The sequence below is a fragment of the Hippoglossus stenolepis genome, chromosome 1 (assembly GCF_022539355.2).
Source record: "Hippoglossus stenolepis isolate QCI-W04-F060 chromosome 1, HSTE1.2, whole genome shotgun sequence".
NCBI lineage: Eukaryota > Metazoa > Chordata > Actinopteri > Pleuronectiformes > Pleuronectidae > Hippoglossus > Hippoglossus stenolepis.
Genome location: NC_061483.1, coordinates 5,950,779 through 5,972,560, shown reverse-complemented (window position 1 = coordinate 5,972,560; position 21,782 = coordinate 5,950,779). Strand labels below are relative to the sequence as shown.

The 21,782-nt window shown below is 41.7% G+C and overlaps 1 protein-coding gene and 1 long non-coding RNA gene across 3 annotated transcripts; both read right to left on the bottom strand.

Moving 5' to 3' along the window:
* Window positions 1-1,051: 1,051 nt before the first annotated feature.
* LOC118116023 (paired amphipathic helix protein Sin3a) lies at window positions 1,052-17,627 on the bottom strand. 2 transcript variants are annotated; one of them, XM_035167365.2, is made up of 21 exons: window positions 17,411-17,627; window positions 13,795-14,011; window positions 13,295-13,471; window positions 12,957-13,063; window positions 12,502-12,832; window positions 12,118-12,369; window positions 11,807-11,959; window positions 11,277-11,432; window positions 10,889-10,975; window positions 10,645-10,763; window positions 10,016-10,241; window positions 9,626-9,742; window positions 9,235-9,473; window positions 8,947-9,130; window positions 8,136-8,718; window positions 7,846-8,015; window positions 7,075-7,248; window positions 6,880-6,972; window positions 5,880-5,974; window positions 3,383-3,590; window positions 1,052-3,029 (listed from the first exon to the last, which is right to left on the bottom strand). In XM_035167365.2, the coding sequence occupies exons 2-21, from the start codon at window positions 13,987-13,989 to the stop codon at window positions 2,811-2,813; spliced, it is 3,885 nt and encodes a 1,294-aa protein (XP_035023256.1). In that variant the 5' UTR covers window positions 13,990-14,011; window positions 17,411-17,627; the 3' UTR covers window positions 1,052-2,810. The 2 variants fall into 2 exon arrangements, with proteins under 2 accessions (XP_035023256.1, XP_035023331.1); XM_035167440.1 differs by lacking the exon at window positions 3,383-3,590 and having other exon boundaries at window positions 2,878-3,029; window positions 17,411-17,626.
* A 617-nt stretch (window positions 17,628-18,244) lies between these two features.
* Window positions 18,245-19,634, bottom strand: LOC118116270. The gene is made up of 2 exons (XR_004697645.2): window positions 19,585-19,634; window positions 18,245-19,162 (listed from the first exon to the last, which is right to left on the bottom strand). It is a non-coding gene; the product is annotated as an uncharacterized LOC118116270 (long non-coding RNA).
* Between the last annotated feature and the right edge of the window lie 2,148 nt (window positions 19,635-21,782).

Here is a 21,782-nt window from a genome sequence, read left to right as displayed (position 1 = left end):
CACAGAATGATTTAGTTTTGTCAGATGGCTCATTTCATGCTTTAGATCTGGAGACAGCAGAGTTTTGAGGCGGTGCCCGGATTCCAGAACTTTATTTAGTTGCTTTTTAAAAAAATAATATTATACACAGGGTTTCTGCAGAGGCAACAAGTTAAATGTAATTACTTTCATGGCATTTTTATGATCTTCACCAAGGAGATTAGGTCTTTAACTTTTGTTTGTTTGTAAGCAAGACTGTGCAAAAACTACTGGAGCATGAAACTTGCTGGACGGATGTGATGTGGGTCAGGGAGGGTTGAATAAAATCTGGTGCAATATCAGGTCAGGGGGCGGATGCAGGAAGTTTTTTCCATGGCGGTAGCGGAGGTGCACAAGGTTGCTCTTAAGTGCAACAGTTTCTGATTGACAGGTGCACAGACGAGAGGGGAAGACAAGTTCAAATATGAGAGACAACTGCATGTTCCCATCAATATACACAAAGTATTCTCTGAGAAAATCCAAATCTTGCAATGCCAAGAAAGGTGGGGGAAAAGATCCCTCTATCTGCCATCTGATCTGAATCTAAACCAACATTTTATGGGTTCTTCCTTGGGTCACAAAACTTAATGGAAATCCGCTGAGTAGTTTTCGTGTAATTGCGCTCACAATTAAACAAACACAGACGGAGGTAACTTTGAGTTCTGGTCAGTAAAAAAAAGGGAGATAGTGTGGGTGTGTGAGCCTGGGGGGGGGGTGAACAACACACAACAAGTTCCAGCTCTCTCACATTATTATGAGAGTGTAAAAGAAATGTTTTGCATTATAGAAATGTGGTGGAACAAATAACAACATTGTGGGTCACGATCTAGATAGTTATGGGGAAGCAGGACTTTGACACGGGGGGAGAGAGAGGGCACCAGCCTTGGCAGAGGTATGTGCTCTTAGAGCGTCGCTCCAGTTCTCATGTAACAACAGCACTGGCAGCTCAACGCGGTAAGACGAGCCCTGCAGATGCCCCGAATATAAACACAGAGGCAGCAATGAAAAAGAAAAACGGTCGGCGGAGTTCGTGTCTATTCAGAGGATAGTTTATTGCAAAACACCAGTTCTAACACTCATGTACAACATCTTAAAAGTCAGAGAGGAGACACATCGAACGAGGTACAAACAATGTCTTTATGTACAATCAGCTCCCGGGACTTTCTATGGTTTTTCCCATAACAAACACAGCGTAGTTAGAAAAATAAAAACCCAAGTAATAAAGTGTTCAAAGATTGTCTACAGCGGCTTGTGACACATGGAGTTCAGGGGGGTTTTTGAAAGGATGAGAACTTTGCTGAGCATCACTGAACTTCACCTGTGTTTAATTCAATCTGCCCGTGTTATTAAAGATATTATACTGATCAGAGTGACTTCCTCATGTTGATGTGAGGAACAGCTTGTTGCTTATCTGACCTTTACTATAATATCTACACAGCCAATTCCAGTTTTATCAAAACTGCAGAGAGGTTAAGAACAATTTTTAAAAATCCTCCGTTTTCCTCGTTCCAGGGATATGACATTCACATTTGTATTTCAGCACGAAAACACAAACCGAAAACTTAAATAAACTGGAACTGAAGGAATTATTGCTCGTTTTCTTCCACTCTATATAGGACACAAGTCACGTGACATTCACACATAAACCTACTATACACCCGTCAGTGTTCGTCATCAACACTGCACGTAAAGAAATAAACACAGCTCATGTATGGTTGTTACAGGCGTTAAATTATGAGACCAGAGAACCTGTAGTTCAGATTCTGACATTTTGGTAAAGTTTAAATACGAGGAGAACTTGATGGTACTGTTTCGACATCAGTACTTTGAAAATTGGACAAACACTGTACTTTCAAAAAAAGGGGAAAATTGCTGCTTAGCTACATTCAATCACCTTAAAAACCTCGAGTGAGAAAGGGCTCAAAACAAACACGTATAAAATGGCAAATAGTTTTAAGGACGTCGGGGACAACGAGCTCGACGGACCACAAAGCGTAAAAAGGTCTCTCATGAACATCCTTTGGTAAAAAACTGTTCAAATGAATGATTTTCTGAATAAACTTCTCTGTGACTTCTACCTAAAAATTCTGACTATGCATGTCTCTATGCACGCTACGCATAGAGGACATTTAAAAAAATCTATATAATATGAACAATATATTTACACAACATATTTGGACGGTCATAAATTATTATGCTGGAGAACACGGTGCTGGCAGCTGCACCTTCACCACCACAGAGGAAAACATTCACAGGCTATACAGGTTTACAGCTGGAAGCCGGATTCAGCTCCGAGTACAAACATTTTCACCGAGGTAACAGGTACGTGTTGTCGCTACCTAAGAGAAAAGCTGAGGTTGTTTGTTTCGATATCCTGTGAGACGATGAGGCGGCCCTGGGAAAAAAACACCCATTTCATTGCTAAGTTGCTTACGTGGCTTCATTTAAACTCTGAATACTCCAAAGAGGAGACGTGTTCTTTCTATATTCATCTCATGTGAGGAAAGAAAATCTTTATTTGATATATATAGTGACGGCAAAACTTCTATTTCTCATAAACCGCAGACTTTTTGTGGTGAAAGCTTGAAAGTTGAGGCAACGTTCTCCGACTCGTTTTTTGTGGGGAAATTGACGTCTCCTTTGAATCGTGGATTGACATCACAAATTTGGCAACTGAATCCAGTAACAGCAGGTTGGAGAAATCCTCATGAAGCTACTGGATTAGAATTCATCACGGGCAGTTTGTTGTGTGACGACATCGCTGCCATGGTTTTTTCTCCTTAGTCGAGAGACTACAGAGTTCTGTACTTCACCCGGTACTTGTTAACGTCGAGATAATGGAGGACCTCCGGGCAGCGGGTGGTGGTGCAGGACAACAGGTCTTCTTGTTCTTCTCCCATCAGCCACTTCTGGCTGTCGGTGGCCATGTCGCTGGTGACGTGCTCTTTGGCCCAGGTGTCCACTTTGGCCTGGAAGCGTCTGTGCAGGCGCCTGTTCACTGTCTGATGAGACTGAGAGAGAGAAAGAGAGGACGACACAGCTCAGCAACATAAAAGTTACAGAAATATGTGTGTGTAGAAAATCATCTCATTCATCCAGCAAGAAAAACGTCAACAACCATATAGGCCTGAACAGAGAGTCGTCATCATTTAAGTTCTTGAAACATGAAACCGATTGAACACCTGAAATAAAACCCTTAACCTTTGTGAATATAGTAAAAAGAATGTGTCTCTCTTTATTCTAATTATTATTTATGTTGTTGATGGGATGTATTTAAGAGCTACCTGTTCACTCTTTAGTACTGAACCTCAAACTGTTAACATCGACACAGGAGCAGATAAACTCAGGTATTGTCCGTGCTCACCTGATGGGCCCGTGTGAGAGCCGTGTGCCTGTACATATAATCCTCTGACTTGCAGACATACACCATCTTGTAGGAGTTGAGCTTGAACATGCACTGCATCTTCAGCGCACTGTTACCGTCCTGCGACGTGTCCGAGGGGGCCTTGGTCTTTCTCTCCTGCTGCAGCTGCTTCCATCCTCTCTGGCACTTCCTTATCTGCCTCAAATTCCTGAAGGCCCAAACAGATCGACAGCCATGAATAAGACTGACTGATCCCGCAGAAGTGCGTTCGACTGCGCCACACATCAAAATAAATAAATAAATAAGTTTGAAAGAAACAAACAAATAATCACGTTTACAGGGAAAGTTCGCACAGATTAATATCTGGAAACTAAATCTCACTTGATGGCACAATTTGTTGTTTGACTATATGCGTTGTGCGATATTAAAGTCCGGGGGATGTGGTCAGGCACAATATTCAGGACATTGAGAAAAAATGTGAGGAGAGCGCAGTCAAATTTGAGAGGACTGTCCCTTTAAACTATATTTTTGAAACCCATGCATTGCAACTCACCGGGGAACAGAACTAGATAGGGAGTCAAATCCTTCGTGGGAAAATGCGGATCTATAAGAGCAGCAGAGGCAGCAGTCGGGAAATATTTCTGTACAGTGCACTTCCGTTGCACAGCCACGTACTGTAATCGATCTAAATACGCTTGGCAAACAATAATTCGTTAGAAGAAATTGGAGATTGAACCCCCGATTTTGTGCAGCTACTAAAAATGTCATTATTCACCCCACCTGAATGAAAGTTTTAAATGTGTACTTACCACAGAGGTTACAGTTGAGCGAGGACTGAAACCATGAAGCATATTTTAGCATTCAGGGCTCCACTTAAAAGACATGACAGTGGCGCCAGTTACAAGTAAAAACTGGAATATGTGTATATAGATTTTTGATTTGCACATTCTTTCACCAACAATGTACCGAATGTTATGATCATGAGATGAAGACCCAACACAACTGGAAAAGAAACTGCTGGAATTTTTTTTACTGCCAGTGATTTTTTGTAAAGAATGACAAGTTTTGACCTCTTGTGCTGCTGATCTCTCATAGATTTGATGAGTATAAAGTAAATGGATAAATAAACAAAATAAAGTTTAATAAAAATGATAAATCCCAGTCAGGTACCAGATTTATGCAATGGGTGAATTAATCAATAAGAGGGAAAAGGTAGGAGAAGATATTTGGTGTTTTACAAAGCCTGATTGAAATGTGTATGATAATGGACAGCCATCTCAAAAGAAACTCAAAACTCAAAAAAGCACCAAACACAATGACAGATTGTTCATCTGGAGCTTTGACGACAGAGCGGACACACGCACGCTTCCATGCACAGCTCGAAAGGTGTCGGGGGAAAGAAATACGCCAACATGTGAACATACAATTTAGACGATCATTTTTATTTACAAACCCTACTCCTCTGTACAAGTGTTGCAGATAATGTGCTTGACCAGAGTTTTAAAAAACATGAGCACTAATCTCTGTCACACCAGTGGAAAAAAATCTCACTCACAACAAAAAGTTGCAACGGGAGTGCACTGTTTCCACTGAAAATGATTACAAACATAACACTGAGTATAACAGACTTAAATAAATTGACATTTCAACATTTACAGTTGCAAACAGTGATTAAGTCACATACAGGACCTTGGATCTGAATACAATCACAAACAAAAGGGCATGAAAAGGTAGGAAAGGAAACCCCGACTTCACTGTCTCAACAAAGTCTCTCAGGTCCGACACAAGAGCTTCGGTCTCTCAAACTCAGGTCACAGGTTATTGTAGAAAAATGAAATTAAAATGACAAAAGGTGGGACCCATTTGTTTTTCTCTTAGCTTGTGCATTCGATGACTTTTGTCCTTTATGTTACACAATGAAAATCACCATTTCAATTCAATACAGTGTGAATAATCAAACCAAATTTTTCTTGTAGCTTTCCCGGGTAGGTGGACACTTGAAACCAACAATCAAGCCGAAGCCATTTTAAAAAAACCTTGCTGGTAATAAATAAAAATTTCCATTAAAAAGGAACTGAATCAATGAATAAATAAATTCCATGTTTTTCTTTTTTAAAAGACGGCCATGTAAAGTGCAATCTTCCATTTGAGGCAGACGTCAGAAACTGAAAAATCACATTAATGGCCAATGAGACTCCATGACAGAGGGGCAGTCAGGCACCGCAAGCACTTCAGCGTAACTGCAGTGTTTCTCTTTTCGATTAACCTTCTCAAAACTTTCATGTTTGTTACTAAAAAGGCTTTTTATGCCCACAGCTTTTGTGATTGAAGCTTCCTAAGTCAGGCTTGTGCAGAGGTACCACTGTTTCTATCTGAGAAAATGAGTCGTATTTGGCAGGAGGCTTGGCAACAGTGGAGTAGCTGCTCGGCTGACTAGTGCCTCGGGACAGAAGCTTTAACAGTGAAGACAAGAGGGGGGACATGGCTGGAGCCTCACCTGGGGAGGAACACCGGCTTCTGGGCCAGATGTTCACGCAGCTCTGGGGACGCAGAGTCTGAGTTCAGGTATCTACTCACGTAGTCTGACCACCTCTGTGGAGGAGAGAACAGAACAGAAGAAACAGTTGATCAGTCCCACTCTCATACTCACTCTTTTAAACACGTAACTTGAAGAGGTACTGCACACCTGCATGTGTTTTTTGAGCCGTAAAGTAAATTACATGACTGAAATACATTAATATTCCTTTAATATAACATTTATCACCAAATTTATATTAAAAAAATAACGCCACTAGCATTAAAAACCCTCCTGGACACTGCAGGACCAATGCTTACGTAGAGTCGACTGTTTGGGACGTCTCTACATCATGATATTTATATATTTGAAAAAGTTAGCATCCTTGTTTTTAGCAGGTCTGTGCGCATAAACAGGCCTTTTTTTGAATTTTCAGAGAGAGCCACTGTAATTATTTCCCAATTTGCAGACACACACCATTACCCCTTCGTGATCATGCACCTGTTCCCTCATCTGGATTATTAACATCGTCTCACATCCAACAGATGGTGATTTAAAACATCCCTATTTGATAAACCCGTCTATGATAATTCTATTAAAAGAGATTGGGCTTCCCTCCTTGAAATAAATGACTCACCAGAAAAAGCACCATCACTACTTTGAAGGTGGGATTAAGAGGTACAAAAATCAAATCATATTCTTCCATACACAAGAAAAAAGAAAGACAATGAATAGGAAATCTAGTTGGAACGTGACTTAATTGTATTCGATAAATCGTGTTGGATTTGTGCTGTGGGATTGACTGAAACTCTCTGAATGCAGCAGTAAATCTGATAAAAACCTGACTAACAAATGAAATGAAAGAAGAAAGCAATGATTACGAACTACAGATGTGCAGACACCTGAGGAAATGAATAATAACTTTTAAGACTTTAAATAAGTAATAATAATAACTACTAAATAATAACTAAAGGAGTCTTACCTCTGCCTCCGCTGGCTCATCGGAGTTGTCGTCTTCTGTGTCCAGCAGCTCCATGGTCATGCTGAGAGATCCTCGACTCTTTACAAACATCAGCTAGAAAGAACACAAGCAATTAATTCATTAGCCAATAACTAACTCTTCAAACTCGTTTAAACTAATGTGCAATACTCTCATTCATCTCTGGCTTCATCGTACCTTGAAGCTGTTCTCATCCGACATTAGCTGCTCTGCCTTGCGCTGGTAGACGCCCTCTGCTGTGGACCTGGACGTCTGCGTGGACAGCGTGCCGCCCGTCGCTTTATTGGCACATTCACTCAGGTACATGTCTGTTACACGTGCGCATACGTCATCAGTGACGAGGTGCTGGAGCTGGGAAACACAACCGTTTGAGTAAGAAACAGCCCAAAGTCCATACAGGCAAAAACAATCGAGCCTCATTATCACAGAGGCTAAAAGTGACAGTGACACACTCAGTGAGTTTAGGGTGACAGATTCAATAACTCATAGTTTTGAGATAAGATATACTGATTTCCTCAATCTATTAAATTCCGATTTACAGGCTCCAATTCAAATTGATTTCAGATAAAATGTTGATTAAATTGGGGAACTTTCAGAAAAAATAACAATTTTCTCTTTTAAATAATGCTCCAAATTGTACAAGTTAAAATTTCTCAGCTCAGGTTGGATCTGGACTGAGTCTTAAAACATATACATTTTCACAAACATGTTTCCTTATAGTTTAGTTGTCACACTGAAGATCTTTTGCTGTAGCATTAAGTCCAGGTCCTCATGTTTCGCTGTTCACTTTGTGGCAAGACAACTAAAACCAACATCAACTTCAGACCTTTTGTACAAATTAAGCTCAGCCAGTAAAGTTTGAATCTGAAACAAACTACACATGGAACAGAAAGTAAATATTTGTGCAACACACATCAAATCAGATGATAGAATGGTAACTGTGCTGACCTGCCGGACAATGCTTTGGATGAGCTTATCCATGGTGAAGGCAACGTAGGCATGGATAGTAAACATTTCCCTCAAGGAGTCCTCATACTGAGCCGGCTCCATGTTTCCATCCAAAAGGTTGCGCACCATTTCCAGAAACACAGAGTAGTAGTCGTCTACATCAATATCCACTGCAGGAAGGAATTTGTAAACGTGATGAGTGAAAAATGAAAAAATAGCATGTGGGTACAATTTACAGAAAAGCATCAAGATAAACATGGAACCACGGGTTGTTTTATTTTCTCACTTACTTGGCTCCTTCATTTTCAGTTGGATTGCTGGGTTTTCACTTTTCTCCCTTTTGACCCCCAACACTTCTCTCTCCCACTCTCGCTCGCGGGCGTCCTCTTCAATCTGCTTCTCGGCTTGCCCGTAGATTCGCAGCAAACGAGAACAGAGGATGTGGTGTAGACGAAGGAAGATATACCAGTAGTTGTTCACGAAGAACAGGTTATAGGCCTCGTCTGTGCCGCGCAGCTTCTGAGCTGCCGGGTTGCTGAAGAGGAGCTTCGACTTTGATGGGCTGCTGCCCGGCAAGCCGTTGTGCTTCTTGGGGCTGTCTTGATCCATCTCCAAGTCTTCTTCCTCCTCTTCGTCCTCGTCCTCTACATCCGAGAGCTCACCTCGCTGTGCGAACAGCAGGTCCGGGATGAAGTGGTGGATGATCTGTTTGATCTTGTACTTGTCTTCTTTCTGGATGCCCACCTGTCGTTTGACATGGTGGATGATGAGGGCAGCAGCATCTTCCAGGATCTGGCTGTCGTCATAGGTCAGGGTCATGTGCGGGCCGCTCAGTGGAGGTGCGGGGGCTTCCTCGACCGCTCGCTCCTGACGCTACAAGACACAAACAGGGAGTGAATTGGGCTGAATTTTGAGCAATTGTACTCAACAACATCCTGTGTGAGGGATAAAACATCTACAATCATGAGCTGTGATCTAATTCCTATTTAGAGCTTCAAACAATAAATGCACCTGTGTTGATGAATGTAATTACTGCAACAATCACACTGACCCGTTTCTTTTAAATAAATAAAAATATAGTCAATGAAACAATCTACTCACATCATCATATAGCAACTCAATTTCATTGAGCAAAGTCTTTGAACGCAGCACTTTGGTGTCATTCTGCTTGAAGTTGACGCCTTGATGGTCCAGTGACTTCAGGTAATACTTTTCATTCTGCTCCTGCCAGATTTTGTTGAATCCTCTCTGGGCTTCTCTCCACTCCTCCTCCTTAATTTTTAACCTGAAAGTGTGACCATAAAAAGTTGTAAAAAGTATTTCACATCCTCATATGGTCTTAAAACCACAATCGTGGCAGAAGTTAGGAAATGAAAATTAGACATTTACCTTTTCAGCACTATGGGGACAGATGCAGCTGGGTTCTTCTTAAGCCCGTCAATGATGTCATTGGCCTTGTCCCCATATATCCTCTGGATAGCTTTGCGGTGAATGACCTCTGAGGAGCCGCCCATCGTGTTGTCCAGCTTGAAGCGCAGCTGCTCCTCAGCTGACATGCGTGAAAGCTTCCGCTGCACCGACTCCAGGGCTCGTATTGTGGAAAGGTTGGTCTCCAACACAACATCCAGCTACATGGGGGGAAACCAGGGAAATACTCGACAAATTAGACAAACTGTCTGATTGTGGCTGATGGTAACAGCATGAAGGTTTTTCTTGGATAACATAGTACAGACTTTTCGATAGTATATTGACGCGTGTGAGTTGACTGAGAGTTCCTCACCTCAAAGCGCTCATCCTCACATCTGTAAATGTGCTCCTCATATTGAGTCTTCTTGGAGCTCACAAATGTAGAATCCTCAGACCACGATGGAAACGACACCCATGTGTCATTCAGAACCTGCAAAAGGACATTTGCTTAAATTCAATATATATTTAAACAAAGCATTCGATTGTATTGTGCGATTGTTGGCAGGGGCAGAAATCAAAGTACGGACATCATGGCAGAGGTGAAGTGACCAGCTCCTAACATTCACATTCGAGCACACAACTGCTGTGGATTGGTCTTAGCATGAGTGGACAGTTTTTTGTTTGTTGCCTGAGCAATTGATTGGCATTGTTATCTGTACATGAGGTATACACTTCAGTGAGCAGACTTCCTTCAGCGACTAACCTCTCTGCACAGCGGCGTCCGTCCTGTGCACTTTGGCTGCTGGTAGCTCTTGGGCAGTGCTCTATAACTGGACCCCAGCCTCTTGCAGGAACCGTAGTCAATCTCCATGGCGATGCCCTCCATCGCACGCTCCTTGGGTAAACTCTCTGCATGGCTCGGCTCCCCGTGACTGAACTCGCGGTAGCCCAGGAAGTTTTTAAACCAAGTAAAGAGCTCTGGGAATTTTCTGTAAATTGTGGAGCACACGTAAAATCAACAATTAATAATGGTTACAGGTTTGTGAATGACAGATGTGTAGCACTGACATTAGGAGCAGATCTTTTTCAGTGCCGTAAGTAGTTAACTTGATTTACATGAATGTTGATACATATGAAAATCAACACTGTGTTTTATAACAAACCTAATCTGATGAGTGAAGCTAGAATATGATTTTAATTAAGAAAAATGTCATAATACTTAAATAGGTGTACTTTATTTCTTCAAAGGATTGAATACCTGTATAAAACTAATGATTTGTTTTCGTAGTTATTAGGTAGAAAACAGAGCCGTACAGAAATGATATCAATATATATATCAATCAATATATCATGTGTAACCAGGGCACTGACAGATGCATGTTTTAAACTCACCCAAGGAATGGGATGACTAACTGGACCAGCTCAGCGCGAGAAATGACTTCCTGGTTGAAGATATGCAGACAGCGGAGGAAGTTGTCGTACGCCTCTGTGCTCCGAAGAGCCTTCTTCACCTGTTAGAAGGTCAAAAAACTACGGTTAAGATGATTTCATCGTATTATTACATTTTGGTAATCGTAACCTTTCTATCAAAAGACTTTAAATAAATAATATGGGTACTGAATAGAATGATACTGACCTTCTCAAAGAACATGGTTTCAGTGCTGGTGCTGTGTTTGCTGACTTCACTCATGCTGTGGTCCTTCCCCATTATTTTGGGTTTCTTCTGCAAGAGTAATAAAGAGACATGAGCAAAATAATAATTGTCACAGGCTGTCCCAATGTTTAATCGTTTCATTGTTTGAATGGTAATCGAAGGCACTTGTTGAACGTGGTCACTTTGGAGGATGTAGTAGGATGTGTGTGATGCTGCTGTACAGTGTTTGTGAGGTGTTTTGAATATCATCCACCCATGTTGCTATAAATATAACATATTTACTAGCTCTACTGTAATACTGGAGGAATAAACAAATTGTACAAACAGCTTAATATATATAAAACCAGCTGACAGGTAGAGTGGTGCGTACCTTGACAGGCGGTGTGGCTCCCACTCCGGCTGGTCTTCTGATGGGGAGGCCGTTCTGGCTCAGCCTTTGTTTGTTGTTCAGTAAGGGTCTCTTTACTGTCCCACCATGATCATTACGCACAGACTCAGCCCTGTCTGGTGCAGTCTTGCCCAGCAGCTAAAAAAGAATCATTATATTGTTTTATCACAATCTGTCCAAAGTAAGGTCACAATAATTTACAGGCAGGTTCAATAACAATGTGCGTAAATATGGTCAACTTTTGCTGAAGTTATAATAATAAAATGTAAATGAAAAGGAATGTGGCAGAGGTGGTAAGTGTTGAATGAAGGAAACACAGTGAGCTGGTTGTCAGTGTTAGGCAGTCATTTCAAATGTGTTGTAGAAAGTTTCCTACACTTAGATTACCACTAGGGCCTAAACAGGCAAACCCATTGATTTTTTTAATGTAAACATTGACACAAAGCCCATTAGCCAGATGTAGCACCAGTTAAAATGGGCCTCGGCGTGGAAGTGTATTCACAGAGACTCACCATTGAGCTGTTTGCGTCAGGCAGGAACTGTCCAAACTCCGAGAGCAGGTCCTCCTGGTTCTTGAAGAGCTTTGCCACCTGAGTGTAGACCTCCTGCTCAGTCAGTGTGGGGGTGTAGTTACCTCCTGCCTCTTTAGCATTTCTTTGCTCCTTCTGGATAATTGATAATAAAAAAAAATTGGTGAGATTACAGTAGGTTTATCCACGTTCTCTTTCTCTGACAGACAAAATACAAATTTAAACTGGGTGCCAACAGATATGTATACACTACAATTCAGGAATAACTTTTATTTTAGAATATATTTCCTTACCTGGTATGTGTGAAGGATTTCCAGGAAGGATTTGTAGATGTCTGGCTGACCCTGGAAGCGGTTCTTGATCTTGTTGACATAGTTTATAGCATGGTTGAACTCCACAGGCTGGTTGTTCTGGAGCGGTGGCCCCCCAGACGGCGTGCTGCTCACAGGAGTGTGGGGCTGAACAGTTGGTGAGCGCGGTGAGGCATAGGATGGGATGGATGGATTGGGCTGGCTCGTGGGTGTATGGGCTGGAGACTGAATTGGCTGTTGGACACAACAACAAAAGAACACAATGTTATAGCACCTTTCTATCAAGAAAACTGAGACTGTAAAACACTGATAAAGTGTTTTAGCTTATTATATAAAGTTCAGTGGTAAATATAGAATATCTTCTACCTTGCTGGTTTTATTTGGAGTAGGTTGGGCTGGGACGGGTGGGGTGGTTGTGGTGGTGGCGGTGGTAGTCTGTGGGCCAGCCTGTGGCAGACTCTGGTGCTGGTGATGGCTTACAGGTTGGCTGGATGCTGGACCTATAGGCATGCTCTGAACAGAAATACCATGCGGGGTGATGTAGTGGATCTGACCCGGCGTGGTCACATTGACCAGATCGTTGGTTTGAATCTCAATCTTGTATCCAGGGGGCAGGAAAGTGTTAAAACCCATAATGAGGTCCGGGTGACCCTTGAAGAGCTGGGACACGCGGTTGATGACTCCAGGAGTGTCAATGCTGTAACAACAGAATGAATGGTTGTATTTATCAGACTCATCATCAACTGGTTGCACACATTTGTTCTGCTGGCTACATATTCAAACTTGACATAAAGAAAATACTGTTATCTGTTATAACTCACCTCTGTGACTTAAACTCTTTCATGATGTCAAGAAAATCATTATAAACCTGTGGATAATTCCCAAACTGCAGCTTCACTTGATCCAGATAGGACAAGGCGTCTTCAACCTACAAAGAGCGGAAAACATCCAAATTATTATAACCAACAAGTGCATCATATCTATGAATCATGAAAGACAGAAGTTTAAAAACACGTATCATATTAATGTTTATGATGGTCTTGCTTTGTACTGTTTTTTGTGTCAGTGATATGTCCACACACTTGGCCCAGATGGATGTTGTTTAATTTACTCTGGTGGATACACGTAAAAGTTTGTATATTTTTCCATGTAGTTGTACCTTCAGTCGCTGAAACTGCTGCTGTCCTTGAGGAGAGGTTATGGGTGCGGGTGGATGAACGTGGCCTTGGACCACTGCAGGACCCTGGGACTGAACTGCCAGACTGTGTGTGTGGGGACCAACATGTGGTGCAGTGTTGTGTCCATGTCCACTTGTGCTCTGGGGCATTGTGGGCACCTTTTGAGAAAGAAATACATTTTCTTATTAACCATGTCTTTGGAGGATTAAAAGTTGTGTACATATTATTACAATTACAAAAAATGAAGAACATTTAAAAAACTGGATCTTGCACTCTAAGAGTTTCACAATTCTGGATTAATATTCCTTTTATAAGCACTCAGTTCGGTTTCTGCTCTTTTGATTTGTCACTTTAATCGACAATCAAACATGCAGCTCTATGGATTTTTCTCTTATCCAATCAGCTCAAAGGAAATGGTCTGTACAGACAATTTGGGGAAAAGGGCATGAGGGGTAGAGCAACTGTTTTGATATGATCGTACCTGGTAGCCCTGGGGGAGAGAATACTGGATGCCGGTGGATGGCTGCATGGTGTCTGTGGCTGCCTCTATCACAGTAGGGGCCGGGGCGAGGGCCCGGTGCTGGAAGCTCTCTGCAATACCTTGAACTGGGGGACGACGTGATTGCTGTTGCTGGGGTGCAAATATTGGTTCCTGGTCCTCCACGCGCCTCTTCATTGTATACACATAGTCAAAGGGACTAAAGAGAACATAGACAAACAGTTAACAGGCTGTAAGTAGCTACTTAGTCTGTGAACTTAACATTGTGTCAAGAGGGTGCAGCCTATGTATGTTTATTTTGCAGTAACAGAGGGACAATACGAATGTCCAAGGTAGACATACAAATACTTTTACTTATAAAATAACAAAAGATTCATATTAACTTTTGAGAAAATAGCATTTAAAGTAAGTAATTTTAAAGTGAACTGAGCTCTCTTGCAAAGAAAGAACACTAATATCCAGTGTCACAATGATACCTACACAAACACTCTTTGCAAACAACTTATTTCACTATTGTTTGAGGCATGACAAAAAGTTCTTGTTCGTTTCTCTTTATTGTTTCTCTGACGTTCTACTTTAAATCTAAACAACAATCTGATTAAAATCTGACTGGCGATAAATTCAACCAGGATTTACCCACATGTGAATATTTAACAAGTTTTTTGTCAAATGATGACTTAATGTATTTTTAAATGTACTAATGTAAAGCATGTAATCATTATGACATGATTGCGTCACTAGCCCAAACGGTTTTAACTGCAGTGCAGTTTGTTTAAATAATGGTCAGTAAACACTGCAACAATAGTAAAATAAAACACTTTTACACTGTCATCGAATCCAACCGCTCAACAATAAATCCAAAATGTGAGAAGTGTGTCACATTAGGTTGTTGCTTAGACTCAGAGGTGTCACAGCAAAGGTGTTTCAGTATAATGCAATCCAATAAAGCTTTGCTACAACAACAGTCAAGAAGCAAACATCGGGTTTAGAAGTTATTTCTGCATAATCACACTCTGAATGTAACACCAAGCATCTCTTTCTTTTTAAGTGTGGCTCGCGGGAACTTAAAATGTGAATATTGGTGTTTGACACCATTTTGAGAGAACTAACACTGATGTGACAACTTCCCCATACATCCCCAAAGAAAGAGGTTTTCAAATTAAAATACAAATCACGAACACAAAGTAAAGTGGTTTTATTAATAAAGAATAAAACATCAGGGAATGCCAGGAGCAAAAATAACTTGTTAAATTAAAATAAAAACTAAATGTGTCCTGTAAATTGCTTCCCTACAACTGTCCTTAAATAGACATGTGCCATTGTTGAGCAGAGTGCCAGTGTATGCCAGTTAGGGACCGTCATCCAAGTAGTACGCTCAGTACACTGAAGTTGTCAAGAGCTGCATTTTTTACTCATCTGATAAATAGTAATCATAATGTTTAATACACGTATCATTAGCTAGATGTCTTAACTCTGTTCCTGAATGTGTCTTGTTTTTTTTTGTGTCCATGACGCTCTTGTAGTCAAAAGACCTACGAAGAGTCACTTCAGCCAAATGATAAACAGCATATACCTCTTGGTTTTGGTTGAGCTTGTTAAACCTATTTCTTCAATAGAGTTCGAGCCAATATGAAGATGATATCAACTAAAATATGTTTGTTTCCACACATGATCAACAACCAGTCGCTGGGTTATATATATATATATATTTTTTTTTTTTTCTCCCTCCCTACAGGTATCTCTGACTCCAGAGCTGCAGGATTCTGACAACAACAACTATTATTATTATATGAAGTGTTGCTGCTATCATTAATAACATATTTACATCATAATTATCCCTCTTATGGTTTTCATTACAACAACTAGACTGTCAGAGGTGAAACATGATGGTACACAACTGTTCCTGGTATCTCTCACATCCCTCTCACCCATTTTTCAACCGGTTGAGGCAGACATCGCCTATGTTGAGTTCTGGTTCTGCTGGAGGATTTCTTACACAGTCACCAAAGTGCTTCTCATTTTGGAAACTTTTGGGTTTCTCTATAATTGTAAGGCCTTGACCTTCTATGTAAAGTGCCTTGAGATAATGTATATTATGATTTGGTGCTATACAAATTTAATTGAATGTTTGCATTAAAAGACCCTTGATCTGAAGATGTAAATCACCAATTTGATGTCCACAAGACCATTAAAACATTGTGTAGCACCTGTAATCAATATAATTATGTAAAGGCAAATTCATCCAAATGATAAACAGCATATAGTTGTAGCTCTTTTAAATGATTCCACGCAGGTTTCAGTTCACCAATATGAAGAGGACTCTAACTAACAGCGCGTGGCTCCCCGGACACATGCGCACACACACGTAGACGGAGAACAGTAAATTGTGGACGGTCCCTGGGTGAACGTCATTCCATTTGTTCGGCGGAGGGCGGACATTGTGCCTCATTGCCCTGCACCAGCTCCACCGGAGAACACGGTGGCCGAGCGCACGGTCCTCCGTGGCGGAGCCCGCGTCTGTCGCACGTCCCCGTTCGACGAAACGCGAAGTAAACACTGCCGACAGTAATAATCCAGCGAGATGTGTCGACTGTGGCTCGACACGAACCCGCCAGCCGACACTTGTTCTCCGGGCGTGTAGGCGCTGTCTCTCTCTCGCTGTAGCCCTGCCTCATCCCCTCCCCCTCTCTCTGCCAAACACCGAGCTTAACGCGATCCGTCCGCGGCTTTCGCTTGTCCCGGTGGCTGACGCCGGCTCTCGCGCTGGCTCGGGAAGTTATGAGGCAAGCGAACGGTCCCAGACTCAAAAAGGGGGGTCGGGCAGATAAGAGTCCGTAAAGGCGGGTTTGTGTCCGGATGGCGGCCGTTGACAGTCCCTCGCTGACCGGGACTGAGCCGAGCGCGTTGGCTAACTGACGGTTAAAAGACGCGAAAACAGCCCCGATCGCAACCGATAAACACAACCGACGCCGTTGGCTTCGCACCAATGCGGCCACCGCTGTATTAAGAGTGCGACATTATTAAAGTTGTGAAGTCCCCGGTCGATTCCAGCGGTGTTGGTCGGTTAGGTCAGGAAGAACGCTAGCTAGCCAGCAAGCTAGCACTAGCTCCCGTTCCAACGTTAACGTCGCATTAGCGTCAAGTTATGCGGGAAGTTGGAGCGAAAAGCCCGTCACACACACGGCTCCCCCGGCAGTCACCTTCCACCACGAACAACCCCCGAGCCAGGCAGGGAAATATAACCCGGCAGAACGAGGATAGCGACACATTATTAAATAAAAGAGAATGCATGTTGGCTCGGGTCAGTCTGCTCGGCGTTAGCATTTCGGCTAATTCGTGGTCGTCGCTATGTAGCTCGCTAGCTTGACTGAAGTTCTCGAACCTGCGGGCGAACGCCGCCGCCGCCGCCGAAAACCCTCGCGCCGTGGAGTCGGAAGGCGAACCCCCGCGCGTTGTCGCTGAGCGGCCGCGGAAACCCACCCGCTCGCCACCCGGTTCGTTCGGCAAGGTTATGGAGCGGCTCCCCGCGAATGCTACGTTAGCACAACAACCAACCCCCCTCCCATCGGCTAACAAGCTAGCACCGCTTTCGACTCACCTCTCAGGACTGCCACCGGCAAACAACGGGGGGATCGGTAGCCCGGGCGCCGAGCCGCTTACTCGTGCATTCACGTGGCCGTTACCGGAGAAAGGTGAACTTCTGGGAAGTGGTCGAGGTGGAAATGTCAGAGATGAGGTTGACCGCGGCGGCTACGTCGCTAACAACAGTGTCTGTATGAAGCGGTGAACACAGAGGCGTGTCTGCCGGGGGGGGGGCGGGCACCTGTCCTCCCAGGCCCCGCCGCGATTGGTCGGCGCCGCAGAATGAAAACAAATACAGTGACGGGCTCGGCTGTGCGCATGCGCAGACCAGCGATACACGATTATTAAATAATAATAAAAATGTGTTTTAAATGTGTGTACACATGCATACATGTACTTTATACAGCGCGAGAGGGAACTGTTCTGCAGGGCTTTCATTCCCTTTGCTTGTCAGACTCTATAACACACAAATATTTATATTCTCTTGTCTATATCTCATTTTTACCTGCCTGCTACTGTAACAACTGCATTTTAGTAAATGACAGTAACTCAAAATAAGGACTAAGGTTCCCCAGTTTCTCCATGAACTGAAGTTAATGACTAACTAAGTCAAAACAAGGGCTTCTCTCAAAACGACTTAATGCCACAACATATTGATTTTGTGTCTCGATGACATACTAACTGAAATAATGACTCGAAATAATGTAGTATCCCCAAATAATTACTTAGTATCTCAAAATAGTTACTGCCTCAACATCATTGCTCACTAAGTCAACAGAATGAGACACCACCATTACTTACCATCTAATAATTATGACTTTCTCTCATAATTTTGAAATTTACAATCTCATAATTTTGATTCATATTTATTTTCTTGTACAAGCAGAAATGGGCTTCTGTAGTATATCATGTGCAATTCGCCGGAAAATGTGCAAGACCTGCTCCACACTTATCACTTTGGTTTTCCACTTGCATCATCACACTCTTATGTGTATATATTATTGTATTTGACTTTTTTATTTGATTTATATGCAGCTCTAGTTTTTACTTTTAATGTTGATGGTTTTAAATATATTCCAATATCGTTTTTGAAAAATACTTTGACATTATTAGTAGTAGCAGTAATGGATAACAGATCTATCCATGCATAGTCGCGTCAGCTACTTTGACTCAATTTCACTATCTTGCCTCTTTAATTTCCCTCCAATGTTGTGTGCAAATAAAATGTTGCTCGCATATGCTGAGCAATTTAATCCCTGGGTATTAAGTACAAATACAAAGTAGTGAAGAAAGTTTTATCAATGATGAAATAATTCTTATTTTGTATGTTCAGTGGAGAGCTGTCAGGAAGTGAGGAGAAAGAGAGGAACAATGACATGGATGGAAGGAAATTGATAAAAAAAAAAAAAAATTAAACCAAAACTTTGGTGCAAATCAGCATTTTCTTCATATTACTACTGTCAAACAAACAAACAAACAACTCTGTATAATGCAACATAGATCAACAGCACAACAAACAACCTCCTTGGTGGTTGTAATGATGTCGTAATGTAGTGCGTTGAAGCTTTTATTTGATTCCCAGGAGAAATTCAGAATATACAGTGGAACCATGGGAAATCACATTTGGGATAAAACTTCAAACGCAGGGTTTCATATTGTGACAGATCACAGAGCAGCAGCATGTCTCAGTCAAGAAAGATGTTCTGAAGAGATATGCTGAGAGTTGTTAAAATCACTCCTACTGCCACGAATGACATCTGTCCTGGAGCTGCGAGAGGAGAGAATAGAGGTTACAAAGAGTTTTTACATTCACAATGTGTGGATGGACATTTAAAAACAAATATTAAAATAAGAATTAAAGGATGATATGGCTTGACTAGATGCCTACATTTCAAAAATACAATCGTTCTTATGAATTATGAAAATATTGTAATTAGACCCTGAAATGCTGTTTTCTAACTTGCCCTTTTTTTTAAACCCGCTGTGGTTTTTTTGTTTAGTTGGTGAATATCTCTAACTAGAAGAACACTTCAAAGGTAAAGGAAATGCTTTTACCTGCAGATGTACAGTAAGTTATGCACCAAAATTCTCCTTTCAATGAACAGCTCAACGAACTGATATTTATTTTTATTAATCAATTCTACCTAAAAAAAACAGAGGTGGAGGCTTGTATAGAAGATGAAGTTTTACCATGTGAAGTACTTGTAGTAGTGGTAGTTGTAGTAGTAGTTGGAGTGGTAGTTGTAGTAGTAGTTGTAGTGGTGGGGATCGTAGTAGTGGTGGGAGTGGTAGTTGTAGTAGTAGTTGTAGTGGTGGGGATCGTAGTAGTGGTGGGGATCGTAATAGTGGTGGGAGTGGCTGGTGCACGAGTGGTGTACACAAGGCTAAGGGGTCCCGATCGGACGGGGTAAGATTTGGTGAACACACTTCCAACCACTGTTCTGGTATTAAAGCTTTTGGAACACAGATCGGGGCACTTCTGGGAAGGCAAAGTGGTGATGCACAGATTGACTGTGCACTCGACATACATCTGCAAAAACACAAAATAATTAGATGCATTAGCAGAGTGGACAGATATCTCATGCAACATAAATCACTGGCTGATGGAATGGAAATATACATTTATGCAATATTTATATTCATATATATATATTAACACAAACATATAACATATGTATGCTTAGACTTGTTTTGGGACATTAAGAGAAAATACACAAAAATGTGTTGCATGAGAATACAGACCGTTGATCCCTTGGTGTCTAGACTGTTCAAATCAAGGCGGTAAATCTTGTAGTTGGATTCTGTTGTAACAACCTCGAGCGTGCTGTTGGAAGCCGCACACCTTGAAGAGTGAAGCCAAAACAGAATCAATATTTCTATTCGTACAGAATCTGTCCTTTTCAAAATGGTAAGGATTGTCACTGACCCTTGGTTCAGGATAGGCCTGGTAACTGCAAAGTCCTCCGTCTCAGACTCTAAACACTGGCTCACTAACAGCTCGGTTCGCTTGATGCTGCAGTTTGCCAAAATATGCAAGTCTATCTGGTTGATCTTGGACCCTATGGTCACATTGCTGTTAGTGGAGCCGGTGGAGGGCCTGTTGCTCCCTAATGGTGACCCCATCTCTCGTCGCGTTCGTGGTGATGATCTGACGATGGTGCGCAACTTGGCAAACTTGGTGTAATTTGCCATGGGTCCCTCTCCTGGGAAGAATAATTGGATCTCAAAGCTATATTCACCAAAGACCTCCTTCTCTGTGGGAATGTCAATCTTGTATTGTGGTCCCTTCACCTGGGATGCAGGGATCCGGCAGGCCAGAGGGAGGATGAGTACAGGCTTTCGGCTGACCATAGTGTAGGGACGCACACTTTGCAAGGTGTTGGTGTAAACCAGCTCGGATCCAGCGTGCTAGAAAACAAGAGAGGATGAGGATGTGTATGGCTGGAAAATATATCCCGATGCCGAGGTAGGAGTAAGAATCAATGAGTAACTCAACACCAGAGTGTAAAGCTTTGTTTTACTGCTCCCTCTGGTCTGTTTCACGTCAGGTGTGGTCAGAAGTTCACCTACTACTGCACAGTGCTCAGTGTGCCTGCACAAGAAGAGGTTCGACCACTTGAGGTCAGCAAAGACAAGCTTTTCATGTGGAGTGAAGTTTATACTGCAATATAACCTATGAATAGGAACATCTGGTCAGAAATGCAGAAAGAAAAAAAATGTAGAAAGAAAGAAAGAAATTTAAAAATAAAGAAATGTAGAAGGAAGGAAATGCAGAAAAAAATACAGACAGAAAGAAATGTAGAAAGAAATGCAGAAAGAAAGAAATGTAGTTAAGGTACAGACACAAAGAAAGAAATGTAGACAGAAATACAAACAGAAAGAAATGCAGAAAGAAAGAAATACAGACAGAAATACAGACGGAAGGAAAGAAAGACAGAAAGAAAGAAAAGTAGTAAGAAATACAGACACAAAGAAAGAAAGAAAGAAATGTAGAAAGAAAGGAATACAGACATAAATGCAGAAAGAAAAAAAATGTAGAAAGAAAGAAAGAAATTTAAAAATAAAGAAATGTAGAAGGAAGGAAATGCAGAAAAAATACAGACAGAAAGAAATGTAGAAAGTAAGACAGAAAGAAAGAAATGCAGAAAGAAAGAAATGTAGTTAAGGTACAGACACAAAGAAAGAAATGTAGACAGAAATACAGACAGAAAGAAATGCTGAAAGAAATGCTGAAAGAAATACAGACGGAAGGAAAGAAAGACAGAAAGAAAGAAAAGTAGTAAGAAATACAGACACAAAGAAAGAAAGAAAGAAATGTAGAAAGAAAGGAATACAGACATAAATGCAGAAAGAAAGAAAGAAAGAAAGAAAGAAAGAAAGAAAGAAAG

Coding starts and splice junctions, on each gene's coding strand:
- LOC118116023 (XM_035167365.2), bottom strand. CDS start 13,989: ATGAAGAGGCGCGTGGAGGACCAGGAACCAATATTTGCACCCCAGCAA. Junction 13,064..13,294: donor AGCAGTTTCAGCGACTGAAG/GTACAACTACAT, acceptor CGCTCTTTGTAG/GTTGAAGACGCCTTGTCCTA. Junction 12,833..12,956: donor AAAGAGTTTAAGTCACAGAG/GTGAGTTATAAC, acceptor CTGTTGTTACAG/CATTGACACTCCTGGAGTCA.